This window comes from Gymnogyps californianus, chromosome 10 (assembly GCF_018139145.2).
Source record: "Gymnogyps californianus isolate 813 chromosome 10, ASM1813914v2, whole genome shotgun sequence".
NCBI classification, from domain to species: Eukaryota; Metazoa; Chordata; class Aves; order Accipitriformes; family Cathartidae; genus Gymnogyps; species Gymnogyps californianus.
In genome coordinates, this window is record NC_059480.1 from 18,404,376 (window position 1) to 18,420,361 (window position 15,986).

A 15,986-nucleotide genomic window follows, 5' to 3' on the forward strand; every position below is an offset into this window, starting at 1 on the left:
GGCCACGGACCAGCGCTGGCATCCTGCGGGCACCGTTGGGCCCTGCTCTTCCCATTGCTCTGCAGAGCAGTTCAGGATGCCTGGATCCTGTCCCCTCCGTGCCCGATTATGTTACTGCAGGGCCAAGGCACGTCCCTGTGAGTGGGGCAGGGCCATGCCGTGGGAAGAAGAGTGGGCGGCCTGGGCTGCAGTGGGCAAGCGCTTCCCCAGGTGTGAGTTCATCTGCGTGTGACCTGCTGGCAGGGACCAGGCCAGAGTGGTGCCTCGCTCCCCCCCATCACCCTCAGAGAGAGCTGGCAGGGGAGGAGCTGCTGTGTTTCTCCCAAACTGGTCACTGCGGGGAAGTGACGCTTCTCTTGTCCATCGGTCCCTAAGCACAGTGGCCGTGGTGTGCTGTGGGAAGAACTTCTCTCAGCTTCCCGTAACTTGCTCGGATGCAAAGCCCGAGTTAGGGAAGTGCTGCCCTTGGCTGTCACCACAACTAGGAGACACCTGGGGAACTTGTGTATTGTTTTTCCTTAAATTAAAAGAACTGGAGCATGGCTGAGACAGGTGCCTCACTAATCCTCCCATCTCAGGCACGTAGGGGGTACCCTGCCCTCTTAACGCATGTCCATAAGTCACCTGTGTCTGTCAAGCATAGGGAGCAACTGGGAACGTATGGCTGCACCGGAGCTCCTTCTGCAGCCTCCCCGGAGCCTATGGGTCTAGCTCACACTGGGGGGAATCTAGCCTGAGCTGCTGCGGGAGCGATGAACTACAGCCGGGGTCTCCGATCCTTCTGCAGAGGCAGGCAAGGCAGCCGGGCAGCAGGAGGGTTGTGGGAAGGGTGGGAGTGCAATTAAGGCCAACTTTGGGGTTCTCCTCTTTACCCACCAGCAACGCCGGGGTTTGCAGAGGGCTCAGCGGGCTCGCTGCACGCAATCCTGCCCGGTGGCATCTCCCACCCGGCAGCGTACGGAGCGGGCAGCACAGCATCCCCGGAGCGCCCCGAAATCTGATGCCCCCCCCGCCCGGCCCGGCCGCGCACTCACCGCCAGGGGTCCCTCAGCAGCCGAGGCCGCTCATGGCGCCGATGCGGTCCAGCTTGAGGCCGAAGCACCCCTTGCCCAGGCCCTTCTTATGGAGGCCCTTATGGCGGCGGCCTGGCGGGTCCTGCAGCAGCCGCGCCCAGCCCGCCCGCGGCCGCGCCTCGGCCCGCGCCTCCCGTGGGCCCGACCCGCCGCCGCCGCCGCCACCGCCGCCGCCGCTGCGCTCCTTGTCCCGCTCCTTCTCCCGCTCTGCCGCCGCCGCCGCCGCCGCCGCCGCCTCGGGCGGACCCGCCGCCGCTGCCGAGCCGCGGGAGGCCTGTGGGGGGGAGAGGGTCAGAGCGCCGCCGCCCCCCCAGACCCCCCCCCCCCGCCGCCGCCCCTCAGGACAACCCCCCCCGCATCAGGGTTGGGGACACCCCCCCCCCGGTAGGGACCCGCAGCGGGGACGGTGTATCCCCCCGCGATGCACACCTGGGATTGGGGTCTCTGCACACACACGCCCCCCCCCCAGCAGTGCAGCCCATCACCCCGTGACTGTGCCCAGCGCATCCTCCCCCCTCCCCAAATCCATGCTCCCTGCCCTGGGGTCAGAGCATCCCCCTACCCCACACCATAGCGGTGTCTTCCTGGCACCGCCCCCCGGCACTGCCCCAGTCACTGCTGTTCCCCCCCCCCCCCCGGCTAGGGTTACGGCATCCCCCCCCAAAAAAGGGCTGGTGGTGCTGCACCCCCCAGCTGTGCGCGTGTCACTGCACCCCCCCACCCCCCCCAATCTGAAGGGGCCTGAAAGCTGGCAGGGGACGCAGTACTGCGTCCCCTGCCAGCTTTCAGGCCCCTTCAGATTGGGGGGGGGGGGGTGTTCCTGCCCCCCAGTCCAGCTCTGGGGGAGGGACACCACTCTGAGCAGCCCTCCCTGCACCCCTGCCTTGTAGAGTGTCCCCAGCTGCGGTGGGGAGATCAGGGCTCCTCTTCCCCACTGTCCCCTCCCCTAGTTAATGCTCTCTGGGTCCCCCCACTCCTCCAGTTCTGACCCACAATTACGGGGGGTGCACCCCCTTCCTTACTGCCCCCCCATCTCCCAGCCCCCCTGTCTCTCTCCCTGCTCGGGGCTGCTGCACACCAAGCCCTGGGGTTGCTCACCTCCATTCATTTCCCCGACCCCCCCCCCCACGTATCACCCCTTTCTCTGCAGCCTGCACCCCAGTTCCTTACAAGGACACTGCCAGTCCTGTCCCACCGCTGTCCGGGGGCACCCCTCAGTCTGCGTCCCGCCCTCGGGGCAGTGCCACCCAGTGTCGGTGGCCTCCGGTGCATCCCTCCTCCTCAGCATCGCGGGACACCCAGCTCCCTGGGACACCCCTATTTGGGGTGCTCCTTCCCCGGGGGATGCCCCGGGTGCCCCTGCCTGGCCTGTTTGGGCAGGGCTGCCTGGAGGGCTCTGGCCTCCCACCCTGCCCACCGTGCACCTGCTGCCCGCCCCGCTCCGGGTCTGCTCCCCTTCCCCAGTGCCCGGCACAAAGGGGGGCCCTGGGGTGATGCTGGCGAGCAGACTGCCGCCCTCCCCGGCCCCGATCCCACAGGGTACAGGCACACAGTGTCCCCCTCCAGCCCCTAATTTGGGGCTGGTGTCCCTGGGACACGCACGCTTGGGACAGGCTGGAGGAGCAGGGGGTCCCCTAGCACTCAAAAAGCGTCTGGGGAAGGAGGACTGCACTTTGCACTGACTCTGCCACCCCAAAGTCACCCCACGTCACCCCCCTGTGCCGTTAGGACCCTCAGCGGGATGGGGAGAGGAGGGAGAGCCGGGGGGGCAGCTCCAGCCATACCTTCTGTGGGAGCTGAGACGCCGGCTTCGCCTCCAGCCTGACGGAAAGCAGAGCGAGTAAAAGTCCACCAGCCAGCAAGGGTGAGATCTGCATCCTGCGAGGCTGAGCGAGAGGGGGGCCGGGGGGGCAGCGGGGAGCCAAAGGGAGCCCCGGGGAGAGGCTGGGACCGACGGGAGTCAAAGTTCAGAGCAGAGCCCCGAGGTCCCTCCTGCCGCCTGCGAAGTGCCGAGCTAGTGAACTTGGGCTTTCTGCTTCATTCATTTTATAACCCAACCTGCTCGGTGATGTCATCTAAACAACCAGGTCCAACCCGGCCTCCCACTCCACAATAGCAGGAATTTAAAGGGGGGGGGGGGGTGTCCCCTCTCCCCTGGCAGCAACAAATGACACATCAGCCCAAGGCAACCGGCTGGGGAGTTGGAGAGCAGAAAGGGAAAGCGGGGAGCATTTGGCTTCACGCCCCCCCCCCAACCACCCCCGGACCCCCCTGCAAGCTGTCTGCCCTCCCCTTGCTCGGCTGCCCCACAGCCCCTCCACTCCCCCCACTTCCACAGTGACCCCCCGTGGAAGAACACGGGCCAGCCTGGGGTGGCTGTGGCAGGCTGGGGGGGGTCCCGGCGGGGGGTTAAGCCCAAAAGTCAGGAATGAGTGCAAAAAGCACTTTTTTTTCACATCCAGGATTAAATCAGAACCTGTCTGTTCCCCAGCTTCTCTCCCAGGTCCCTGCTTGGCAGGAGGGGGGACACTGCCCTCCCTGACAGGGACGCTGCGGGGGGACACAGGGGGATGCAGGGGACCGTGGTGCTGCTTGAGGGCACCTAGGTGGGTCCCTCGGCTTGGAGGGGATGACCTGCTCCCTCCGCTCTCCTGGTGGGGCTGGATGGTGTCCCTGGCCCTGGAGATGGGGCTTTTCACACACCCTGGGGACATCCTCTGCAGGGCACCCTCAGTGTCACAGGGTCCCTGCTGGGGACAGGACCCCAGGGGATGACCCACCGCAGGGCTGTGCAGCCTGGCCTCCTCCGACCTGCTCCTGGAGCTGGAGGGTGCAGGGGAAGGAGGTGATCCTGGGATTAACCCCAGTGGCTCGCAGGAGCTCTGGGGACATGGTGGGGCCCCCCCATCCTCACCCTTCCCCTTCAGCAGCTGGCAGGGCAGGATTTGTGCCGCTGCTGCTGGTGTGCCTGGCACCGGGCAGCTCTGGCGTTCTGGTTACTTTTTGCGGATGGAGCTGGCACCCCAGCCGGGGGGGATGGTCTTACTGGGATCAGGCCAGAGGAAAGACACCCCCCTTTGCAGAAGCATGCAGGGCTGGATTGCACCAGGCTGGATTTGCACCCCAAATCCCTCTCCTGGGCCAGGAAACGCTCTCTGCTCTTCCCCCTCTCCCCCGGGGTCAGCTCCAGGCTGGTCCCCTCCTCCTGCTCCTTTTCTTGGTCTTTCTGGGCTCTGCTGCTCCCCAAATCCCTGGGGAGCTGCCCCTGACGGGGGGCCGTGGCTCTTTGGGGGTCCGTGGTTTCTCTGCTCGGGAGCAGGGAGATGTTTCCTCCTCCACAGCCTGGGCTGCTGGGCACGGGACACTTCAAAGGAGATTGGCTTTTCAGCTCCATGTGAACAGGAGCTGGAAGGAGAAGGTCTCGGTGGTTTTTCCATCGTGCCTGCCAGGTGGAGACAACTTGGACTTTTTGGAGTGTAAAGTTGTGCTTGGGCATTTGTCTGCGTGCAGGCAGAGCGAGGCGATGGAGTTGGGATTAGAGCCGACCCCGGGGTGCCAGGGAGCCGTGGGTGCAGGCAAGAAGCAGAGAGAGGCCCCTTCTCTTGGGGTTCAGCTCTCATCCCACCTAAAGCATAGCTGAGATGTGACATCCAGCCTCTCCGGGGTGCAAGGATGGGGGCTCCCTTCAGCAGGGCTCGTGCAGGGGAAAGGGGAGCAGCAGGCAGCCGAGCCCTCGGTCTCCACAGCCTGGGGCTGTTGGGGTACCCGAGGTCACCAGCGGCACGGCAGCCAACACAGGGTCCTGCCATCACCGTCCTGGTTGTGCTGGCTCCTGCCCTGATGCTGCGGGCAGCCCTGCCCTGCAGCTTCTCCCGGGGGGACCCGGGATGCAGAAGGAGACTGGGTGGACGGTGGGGGGAAATGTCACGGTGTGGGGAGGAAGGGCTGCCTTGCTTGCCACCAGCCCCCTGCACGCTGCGGGACGTGGGGTCGGGAGCCGTATCGGAGCTTCTCCACCAGCCCCTCGCCCTGGAGTATTAGAGTGTTGCCACAAATGCCACAACGCGGTCAGGTCTCAGCCAGTGCCTGCCGGCAGAAGGCTTGTCCTGTGCCCTTGGCTTTCACCAGCGTGGTTTTCATTAGCGTGTTTTCTTTGTCACACTGTGCAGAGCCTCGGGTTTGGGGGGGCCTGTGCTTTATAAATCCAATTAGTCTTGTTATTCAAATTACTCTGCCTTTTCTGCTGAAAGTCGCTGGAGTCAGAGCCGGGCGCACACAAAGCCTTTCCCTTAACTCAAACCAGATTGGATCCACCCGGGATCCAAAAGCCTCGGAGGGGGGAGAAGAGGTGGGCAGGAAAGGGTTAAGAGCATGAAACCCTTTTGCTTCATGGGATGGGGGCCTGAAAGCTTTTAACCCTTAAAGGGATGTGCCTGCATTAGCCCACAGCCCTGTAGGATGTTTGCCCCGGCTGAGAACTGGCAGACTTGGGGCATGTGTGGAAGCTGAGAGTGTGGGGGGGAGAGGGCTCTGCTCGCTGGGGGCTTCCCCCGGGAGCTGGAGAGCGAAGGGGATCCTGCACAGCTGGACAAGAAGGGATGGAGACCTGCAGGGTGGGCTGGAGGGGGTGACACCCCTCCCCATCGCACTCAGGGGCCCAAAGAGAGCTGGGGGGAGAGAGGGGCTCCAGGGCTGGTCTGCCCCTGAGGAATACCTGCGTTGAACTGGGGGTTATGGGGAGATGGCCTGCGGTGCGTTTGGTGAGGGGGTGGCTTGGGGTGACCTAAGAAAGGCGTGAAAATCCATATTTGACTGCTCTTCATGTCACATAATGTCCCCAGCACCCTTTCCCGTGTGACAGCAGACTAAGGGCTGTTCAGAGGTGTCCATATGGTGGCAGCGGTGCTGGCTCCATCCAGTCCAGATTTGAGCCTCTCACCCCTTTGGGTACTGCTGGGCATCACCCAAAGCCAGGACGTACCCTGCCCTCCAGAAAGCCTCGCTCCCGGGGTGGGGTGGGAAGCTGCGTGTGCTGGGAACCGCCCGAAAGCAGAGAACATCACTGCCGTAGGGCTAAAAATGGGGAGATACTGCGAGTCTTACCAAAGTGGGGGTGACCCCTGAGAAGGAGGACTCGGGGAGACTGTCGGTGTGTAGGGAGCGGGGAAGGGAGCGGAGCGGGTGCGTGTGTGAGAGGGCACACGGGTCCCTGGGGCTGAGGATGGAGAGGGATTCATCAAAGTGTGACCGGTGCTAGCATGATTTGGAGGGTGGGAGGAGATGGGTCATGGGGGTACGTGTGACAGCAGCACAGGGTGTCTCGGCCCCGTCACAAGGAAGGGGTGAGCGATGCCTGCGGGTGAGGCTGGATCCTGCTGGGGCCCTGGCTCTCTCGGCTGAAGTCAGGAGCCAGGTTCTGGGCATCTTCCAGAGGATGACCCCGAGAAGGTTTACAGGACAGAAACGTGGACTCTAGCCTGAAAAAAGCTGTGCCACCGCAGCAGCGAACAGCCAGCTATCTACCCTCTTTTTCTTCCACTCAATCTGCATTAGGCAGCGTGTTTCCATATTGATTTGGGGAAATCACTGCCCAGATTTATGTCTCTTCTGCTGCCATGGGCCAGAGAGCATTTCCCAATGGAGTGATGGATAACTGTAGTGTGAGGATTTCCAGCTGATGCTGCGTGAGGGACGGTTGTCCCTTTGCAAAAAGAGACATCAGAAGGCTGCGTGCATGCAATGGAGATGCTGGACTGGCCCATGTTTTCCCGCAACCAGTGGCCAACCTAAGGAGCTGTTGGCTAAGCACTGTCCCAAAGTCCATCGGTGGCTTTGGAACAAGCTCCAAAACATTGCTGCTCCCTGCTTGTCCTGCCCACGTTGCTCGATACCCACCTGGGGCAGGGCCAGGGGAGCGGAGCAGGTACAAGGACGGAGCAGGTACAAGGATGGAGGAGCTACTTCCCCTCCAGCACAGCCACCAACTACCAGTCCCCAGGAACAAGACGTGTGCTGGCGTTCGCCAAGAGAACACCACTGAGGGTTTGACGTGCCACAACAGGAGCTTTTTACAGTTTACGGATTTTTTACAGGTTTTAGAGTACCTCTCTAGGGGTCTGGTGATAGCAGGCTCAGTGAGAAGCAGTTTGGGGGGAGATTTCAATTTTGGCTGCAGGGACAGATGAGCAGCCCCTGGTGCATGCGGTGGCAGGGGACCATCTGGTCCCACCGCTGTGGCAGGATGCAGCAGGCGATATGCCTCCTGAGGATGCTTTGAAGCCAGCTTTTCTAGGGAATAACCCTATAGCCCCCGAGGGCAGGAGCACCGGCCGGGGGCTCAGACGTGGCCACCAATAGCCCTGGGGCCTGGGCAGCCACCAGGCCGTCATGGGGACGGGGTGGCTCTGCACACCAGGGTGTGATGCTCCTGGGGTGCTGTGGCAGCACCAGTGCCTGCTTCACCTCCAGGTCTCTGTGTCTGAAATGCTGATGGAGATTTTGGCCTGTTTGAACATCCCCAGTGTTTATTTTGGATGTTGCTGCTGAATGAGGCATTACAGGAAACACTACATGATTTTACATTTTCCTCCGTCTCCTTTGGGTCTGGAAGAGGGCTCTGGCCCAGGACACACGCATGGCCAACAGCCCCTCTTCCCAAACCGGGACCGTGATGGGGAGAGGCCCTGCAGAGCCGCCCTGATGGGGCAGGCGAGGACAGTGCTGCAGATGCAGCAAGGGCACGGAGACCAAGAGGGCATCTCTGTCCCTTCCTGAACCACCCAGGGTGGCGAGGGCGAGGAGACAAGGGAAAGTCCCAGGTGGAGACTCCCGGGTCTTTACTAGCGAAGTGCTGGTATCCTGGTGGGCACAGTGTGTTTTCCCCCCAGGGGCTTGCTTTGGGGTTTGCCATTTTGCCTGGGCTCTCCGGGATGCTCCAGTCTCCTCCTGACTTTCTGGGTGTTCCTTTTCCCCAGGGCTGCGCTGGGATGGCCGTGCTTCGGGGCTGGGCTGGTGGGAGCGGGAACACAACGTCTCAGACTTTTGTTGAACATCGAGAAAATGAAGCAATTCTAACGCACAGGTGAGTCCACGCCATGAGCCTCCCTCTGTGTCAGTCCTCGGAGGATACAAATTGCATTGCCTCCAGCTGCCGGCAGCCTTCGCTCCGCAGCTAACATAGGGGCAGGTTGTTGGGATTTTCCAAGCTAAACACCACGGTCATCTTTGTCCTCTCTTTCTCAGATGCCTTCCCCCCAGAAATGGGGGTCTGGCAGCATTTCACCCGCAGCCTGGAGGTCCCAACATCAGCCCAGGCTTGTCAGTTTTGGCGCTGAGCATCCCTTTGGGAAGAGGTACTGCCCAAAGAGGTGATGGCCTGGAAAGGCCAAAGGATGAGTTATCGTCACCACATTTGTCCCCACAGGGAACCATGCCTGTTGCAGATCCCAGGCAGGGATCCGGCAGGCCAGCGGGGATGGAACCCCAGCCTGTAACCCAGGGGGGACCCCATCGCGGTGCTGGAGCCGGATGCCACCGCTGCACCGCGTCACCCCGCCACAGCCCCGGGGGGGTCTGTGCCCTAACGTGCTACGTGCACATCCGGGCCGGGTGAGCAGGTCCTCACTAGCCCCACGGCTCCGGCGGCAGCGCACGCCCTGGCTTGGCAGGAGCCTCTTCCACCTGGCTGGGCTGGGTGAAACCCTGTCACCCTCGAAGATGCCATCAGCAGCTCCCTTGCGGCCCTCCCTGCCAGCCCCGAACACTCCCCAGCCCCTCTGAGCTGGCTTCCTGGGAACCCAGTGCCAGGCAGTGGGAAGTCTGTTTTGGCATTGGTCCTTCGGGGCAAAACTTTTGGGCTTCCCACACCTTTCCCTGGAGCATCCCGGATGTGGGAAACCCCAGGGGAGCGCTGGGATGCAGGGAGCTGAATCTGTGCTGGTCTTGGGGATACTGGTGGTTGAGCCCTCGACCTCCTGCCAGGGATGTGATCCCGCTGAAGCCAAACTTGGGCTTTCTGCCCCTTTTTTTTCTTTTTTGGGAGGGAGTCTGGCTGTCGCCCGTGGCAGGGTTCGTGCGGGTGCCAGGCTGAGCAGCATGGGGTGGCCCCAGCCAGGGCAAGGGGCTAGTGAGGGAAGGGGCAGATTTCGGTGCCACGGATGGCGGGGCAGCCTTGCAGAGCAGATAACCGTCTGGCTGGGCCTCAGCCATGCCTGGGAACAGCCAGGGCTGCCGCTCCTGCGGCCGGGGAGCACTGCCGGCTGCGGGGCGTCACGGTGGCCCCGCTGCCACCCCATGGGCAGCCGGTGTGGACGTGCGGGGCTCCACAGCCCTAACCTTTTGCAACCAGACAGAATAACAATGCCGGCCTGCTGGGGTATAATGGCCGGTGTTTGCTTGAGATACAAAGGCACAGGGCTTTCACATGAGGTAATACTGATAAGTTACGCTCTCATTCACCACTCCGCCTGCCAGCCGGCAGCGGGGCCGGCAGCGGCCTCTGCTTGCCTTCACTGAGCTGCCGGGACGTGCCCGCCGGCCCTCGGCCCCACGGTCTCCGCTGGAGCATCACCCCCCGCTCGCCCTTGGCATGCTGTCCCCACCCAGCCCGCAGCCCCGAAGCAGCCCCCGTGGGGGCTGTTGAGATTCCATCCTGCCTGTGTGTGGGGTGGGGGACAGAGTGGCAGCGACCGGGGGTTGTGTTGTGGGGTGAGTCCCTAACCCTGGGACTGCAGAGCAGCGCAGTTCGTTAGTCCCTGCCTGCCTCGAAGGTGCCTTTTCTGCCTCCCTGGGAGCATCAGGTGGGGCTTGAACTCACTGCACATCCCCTGCCCCGTGTGCCCTGTGTCCCCCGTTCCCCATCCCTGCTGCCCACAAGCTCGGTAGGTGCAGGGCAGCTCCCTGCCCGAGTTTCCTGATGGGACCCGTGAGGCTTCGGGGTCATCCGAAACCACTTCGAGCACCTTTGGGAGGCTCAGTCCTGCCGCTGGCAGGGCAGGAGGGTGCAAGGAAACCGAGAGCTGGGTTTCAAAAGAGATCTGGCCATTATAACCAGGTAGGATTACTGTGGAAGAGACAAAGGTGTCCAGGAGACAAATCCAGGAGACCCCAGCTAAATCGGAGCAAGGCACTAACCCTGCTGCTTCAGCGTCCTACCCTGGCACCCCACCTCTTTCCTCTGCTGCCTCCTTCACCTCTTTCTTGGCTGCCTGTCCCTCTTTGCTGGGGTCTGGTTCTCCCTTTCCTTTGCTGGACAAACACAGCCAAACCAGACCTTCCCCCCTGCCCGGGGCGAGCTGCAGGCGTTCCTCCAGGCGCTGCTGCGTCTGAAGGAGATGGGAACCCATCAGTCCTGATCTTGGGCGGCGTGTTTCCCAACCAGAGGTATGGAAGGCTCAGGAGAAGACTGGAGAAGCTGAAGGACGGGTGGGGCAAGACCACACGTGTTGTGACACAGTTAGCAGATGGGTATCTACTGTGGAGAGAGATGTTTTTTAGCTTATTTATGGTAATAAATCTGTCTCCCTCCCCTCTATCCCCCTCGAGCGTGGCTTGTGTCCTCAGGTCAAGTGCCCAGATGGCTCCCAGTGCCTGAGTGATGTCAAAGCAAGTGAGACTCTGGCCTAATTCTGGGTGCTGCTGCTGCAATCGAGACATTTCCAAGGGTGCTCAGGGGTTCCAGAGCAAACCCATGGCCCCGCTCTGCCTTCGAGCATATCCCCGTGCCACGTGGGTCTACCTTCTGGACAACAGCAGGGATGCAGAGGCAGAGCACCCCGCTGCCCTCCATCCCCCTGCCATGGCCTGTGACCTGAAATATTCAGTATCAACGAGAGGTGACATTCGGGTTGGCAGGGGCGACATTTCCACGTGCAGTGTCGGTTTGTGACAGGTGGGCTGTGGGAAGCGGATGGAGGCGTCAGAGGAACCGCTCCGCTCCCATCCAGGGTTCCCCTTGTTGAGTCATCTCGGGGCGGCTCCAGCCCTTTGGCCAGTCACTCCTGATTAACACTGATGTAAACGAGCGCCGGGCGGGCCCTTACTCCTCACTGAAACCGCAAGCAGAGGAGCCAAAGCCTTCGTAAGCGGGGTGCTCCTGGCCAAGGAGCCATGCGGTGCTCTCGCCTCGGCCGAGGTGCCACAACACGTTCCAGCCTCCAACAGTCGGGGAGCAGCTACCAGTTACTGCCCGGGGGCAGATGGTGAGATAATCCTGCGCTGTGGGAAAGCAAGCTGGGACACCAGGCTGGGCTTGCTGCTACAGGACCCCGGGAAATGAGAGCGCAGGGGAAAAACCTGCCCATGGACCTGCTCCCTTTTAGAAAGCCCATGAGTTGCCATGGAGGGTCGTGGGAGCAGCAGCGAAGCGACTGCTCCTTTCTGCTCGGCAGCCATGAGGACGGCGTGGATGGAAGATGGAGCCAAAGGCGAGACTGAAGCAGCCCAGCCCTTCCCTGGGAGGGACTGCGTTTGGTGCGATCCTGCATGAGGCACGTGGCCTCTTTCAGAGGGTGCAAAGGACGGGCACGCAGCTGGTTCCAGCCACGCAGGAATCTGCTGTGTGCCTGCAGGGCACCAGGAAGGTGACACATATCTGCTGTATCTCTTGTTTGTCTGGGCCAGTGATGGGGCAGAGCAAAAGGCAGCACAAACGCAGGCTCTGCCCCATGGACCAGACCAGATTTCCAGATCCCTGGCTGCTACCAGGAAAGGAGGGCTGAGAAACGCTCTGCCAATCTGTTGGGGCTCACGGTCCCTTGTGCAGCAGGGGCCCAGCTGGAGGCAGGAGGCGAGGATGACGGAGGCGTCCAGCCGTGGAGCCGTATCCCTCTCGCCACGCATGATATCACAGCGAAACCACAGGCCCCAACGCCGGCAGCGGCGCTAACAAACACCGAATCCTCCCCGCTTCCTCCCCCCATCTATCATCTCCTGTGGAAGGAACAGGGCACGCTGAAGCTGCTGCAGCTGGTGGCACCACCTGGTGCAGGAGGGAGCCTGGCCAAGCTCCGGGCTTGGCTTCATCCCCATGGGGGTGAAGAAGAGCAGAGATATGGCATGACTCAGCGGCATGGAGAGGAGCTGCTGCTCCCACCTGGCTGGCACAGGGAGGGGGGCAGTGGGGCTGGGGGCTCCCAGGTCCCCCCTGCCCCATCTCCCACTCTTCCAGGTGGGTGAGCTCCTCGCTTCTCCATTCAGCAAGAGCAGCCCGGAGGGATGGCGCAGGCCAGCCCTGCATAGCTGGGGATGTGCCACCGCCGTGCCTTACCAGAGCAGATGCCAACCGCCTCGCTTTAGCAGCAGCTGGGGGAGCAGGAGGAAGCGGAGGAGCACGCACCCTTCCACTGAAAGGGTGATCCCGCGTGGCCACGCTCCCCCTGGGGCCAGCTCCAGTGGAAACAGCATCCACTCTCTGTCTTTGGGGCGGGGGGGATCAGCTACTGTGTGACTGGTGGCTCTGCTTGCATGGAGGAGGGCTGCTTGCTTCCTTGCCGTCCGGGCTGTGCGGTGGCTGCGTGGCCAGCATGCGGCAGTTCGCTGCCTCCCAGCCATGCCGGGGCAGAGCCGAGTCCTCGCTCCCCTCCTTGAGGTGGCCAGAGCTGCCAGGGTGGGGGCAGCTGATGAGCTGGCAGCAGTGCTGGCAGATTGTAGGCAGAGCCTCTTGGCTCTGCGTGGTTCATGTGAACGAGACACTGCCTTTGCCGGTGGCATCCCGGTGCTCGGGGAGATGTGACTGTCCTTGTGTAGGCAGGTCTGCACTTGCTGCCCTTGGTCCCACAGCAAAAGCCTGGTGCTTTCTCAGGGCAGCTCCCTCAACCGACCCGAAGGCCAGAGCTGGAGCGATCTGTGCCTGCCACGGCTGCCACGGGCTGCTTTGCCTTCAGCAGCTCCATCTCAGAGGGCTCGCATCGGTTTTGTGGAGGCTCAGCAGCGCTGGCTGGGAGCACGGCCTCAGGGCCGGTTTGTGTCTAGGAGGGGCTGGCAGCCACAGGTGATGCTACACACTGAGCAGACGCGGCCTCGTGGTCTTTAGAGGTGACGGATGCCAGGCACTGTGGACACCGACCTGCAGGATGCAGGATGAGCAACAAGCACCATGGGGCAGGCATCTTCCCCATCCTAAGTGAAGGGGCAGCACAGACGGCCTGCTCAGACCCATGTTCCTGCTGAACTGCAGACTGAGCAGAGCCTTTCCCCACCAGAGCCCCGCCTGGAGACACCAGCTCAGGTCCCTTCGGACCCTTCCTCCACCCCCCGAGGGGCTGCTCCAGGCAGACAGCTCAAACAGGGTTGACTGGGGGTGCCGTGAGGCCAGTTTATTGCTGTCCGGTTTTTCTTCTGGCTGAAGTACTTTGGCAAACCCAGCCTGAGTTTGCAGGTAACACCAGGGTGACCAAACCACCTACTCCCAGCCAGCCAGACCCTGGATCTGACTCTGCTATAAAGCCCTGTGGGAGGTCGGCAGCCACAGAAAGAGCAGGGAGTAAAAGTCCCAGCTCCTGACTCTGGTCTCATGCTTTAACATCACCCTCTGACACGAAGGCTCTGACTTATCCTGGTGGAAATCAGGCCACTGCCGCTCAGCACCATGAGTTGGTCATTACTTGGGTGCTGTGGTGTGGGTGGGCTGGAGGATCGGCAGGTTGCCTGGTGCCCAACCTCCAGTGCGAGGGGAGTGTGAAGAACTCAGGGAACAGGAGCCCAGGAGCCTGCTCTCCTCTGCAGTGAAGGTGAGGCCATGTAGGTCTTGAAGGAGGCTTCCCTGCGCGGCTTTTGGAGGTACAGGTGCCTGCAAAGCTCTAAGAGTTTCCACTGGGACAATACCAGTCTCGGCTCCTTACAATGTTAAATCAGCTAAACTATGCTTTTTCACCTATCTGGCTAGAAACTTTGGCTGAAGCAGGAGTGCTGGCAGTGAACAGGACCAAACCATCACAGAGGCCTCAGCTGGCCCTGGCTGGAAGGGGGGGGTCTGCAAACCCCAGGGACCAAGGTGTCTCCAAACCTCGCAGGCTGGGGACAGTCTGGGTCGGGTCCCTGCTGTAGTCACAGCACCTCCTGTCTCCCCCCTCCCCGCAGCACCCTGCCCCTGCGGGGACCCCGTTAGATGCCCCAGCTCAGCCTCCCGCAGGAGAAGCCCCAGCCTGGGTGGCCCCCCACCCTCACCCTCTGTGACTGACAAAGGTGGGGCCCAGGCCCAGCCTCAACCCTGTCTGGAGGCTCCCCTTCTCCTGGCAGGCTGTGGAGACCCACGGGCTCTGCCTGTGGGGGGGCACCCTCCCGTCCAGAGAGCAGGGCTGGGGCACCCTGTCCCCTCCCGGGACACCCTGCCCACCCTCCCCACGATGCCTCCCTCACAGGGCCCTTCCCGAGGTCCTTCCCCAGGCCTGGGCTGCACCCCACGCCACACAAAGGCACCCACAGGCTGGCGGCCCGCCCCGTGTCACTAGAGGCCGCCCGGGGGTCCTGTCCCAGCCCCGGGGGTGCGAGGGGCCGGGGATGCCCTGTCAGGGAGGGGTGGCGAGCGAGCGCTTCGCGCATGAGGCCTTCTGGGCCCTGCCGCGGCCCGTAGGCCGCCTCTGACCCGGAAGTGGACGGTGGGTGCGCTGGGACATTTAAACGGCGCGGAGCGGCGCGGCGGGGGGAGCGGCTCGGCCGGTGAGTGGCGGGGCCGGGCCGGGCGCGGTGCCCCCTCCGCGGGGCCGTCGCCGGGGTCCCGGGCGGGGGGAGGGAGCGGCTCCCCGGCCGGTCCCGGCGGCGCTCAGGCCCTGTCAGCCCCGTGGCAGCGCCGCCGCCGCCGTGACGAGGGGCCGGGCCCGGCGGTTTGCGAGCTCGTCCCGGGGCGAGGGCTCGTCCGGCGGGCGCGGCGCCGTCAGCTCCTGCTTCGGGCCCCGCAGAAGGGCGGTCGTAGCCCGGGCTGCGTTCCCGAAGGGGTCGAGGGCGCCGCGGGCGAGAGCGCTGGCGTTGGCGGCTGGCAGGGGAGGCGGCGGGCGAGGGGCTACCGCTGGTCCCGAGGGTACGAGGGGGAGGCCCTGCAGCCCCGCTCCCGGTCGTGCTCCTGGCGCTGTAGCGGGTGCGCCCACCCTCGCTGCTGTGCGCTGGCTGGGGCGCTTGGACATCGCCCGAGCGCCGTGTCCGGCGTGGCGGCAGGCAGGTGGTGAAGGCCAGTGCCGCTCTTCAAAAACAGCCGGGTGGGAATAAGAGGGGCAGTTTTCATCCTGGGCCCGGCTAAAGCGAGCGTCTTCCCTCGGCGCTTCCTTCCCGGCATTTCACTCATCCGCATCGCTGTCCCGTCTGGGAGCGAGGCAGGGCCGGTGTACCTCGTACCCACCTCTGCCTTCCCTCTGCTCCCCGGCTGTTAGGAAGCTGTCAGTTCCTCGTTGCCCGTGGAAAACTAACAACGAAATTGTAATGCGTAGGGGCTTGTAAGTCCCTGGTTTTTGTCCGTGCTCCAATTACTAACTGCTAACGTGATTGAAGTTGCAGAAATTATAGTGGAGGCGAGGTGCAAATGTTTATTCAAGGTGGCAAACTCCTGTATCCCGGAACCAGTGTTTGGAGAGTAGTCTCGCTGGCTTTTATAAATGTTATCTACTTCTATTGAATTGGCAACGGGAGAAGGTGACGTTAAAAGAAAGCTTGCTGTAGACCTACCCGTGTGAGGGTTTTGTAATAGCTCTGTAGCAGGTCAGTATATTAGCGAAGTTTAGTTATTGGCCAGCACCAATGGAAAATCTTAGGAACAAGAATCACAAACCACACAAAGAATTTTTCCTATTTATTCAGGGATTTTTAATTTTTGCTTTGTATTGTGAAGCCTATTCACATCCGTGCTCAATTACTTAAGTAAATCTCACTGCAACACGTGTTGTTTCTCTGAAAGGGCCAGAGCAGGCACCCTGAGGAGGAGTCGGC

At 62.4% G+C, this 15,986-nt stretch overlaps 1 protein-coding gene across 1 annotated transcript; it reads right to left on the reverse strand.

Annotated features, from left to right (window-relative positions):
* Positions 1-1,047: 1,047 nt before the first annotated feature.
* NPPC (natriuretic peptide C) lies at positions 1,048-2,950 on the reverse strand. The gene is made up of 2 exons (XM_050902880.1): positions 2,858-2,950; positions 1,048-1,347 (listed from the first exon to the last, which is right to left on the reverse strand). Exons 1-2 carry the CDS (start codon positions 2,948-2,950, stop codon positions 1,048-1,050), a joined length of 393 nt encoding a protein of 130 aa, XP_050758837.1.
* Positions 2,951-15,986: the final 13,036 nt, after the last annotated feature.

Bases quoted from the DNA above. Each gene is read 5' to 3' on its own strand.
- NPPC (XM_050902880.1), bottom strand. From the start codon at position 2,950: ATGCAGATCTCACCCTTGCTGGCTGGTGGACTTTTACTCGCTCTGCTT. The intron at 1,348-2,857 runs GTATGGCTGGAG...TCCCCCCCACAG, and splicing joins CGTCTCAGCTCCCACAGAAG to GCCTCCCGCGGCTCGGCAGC.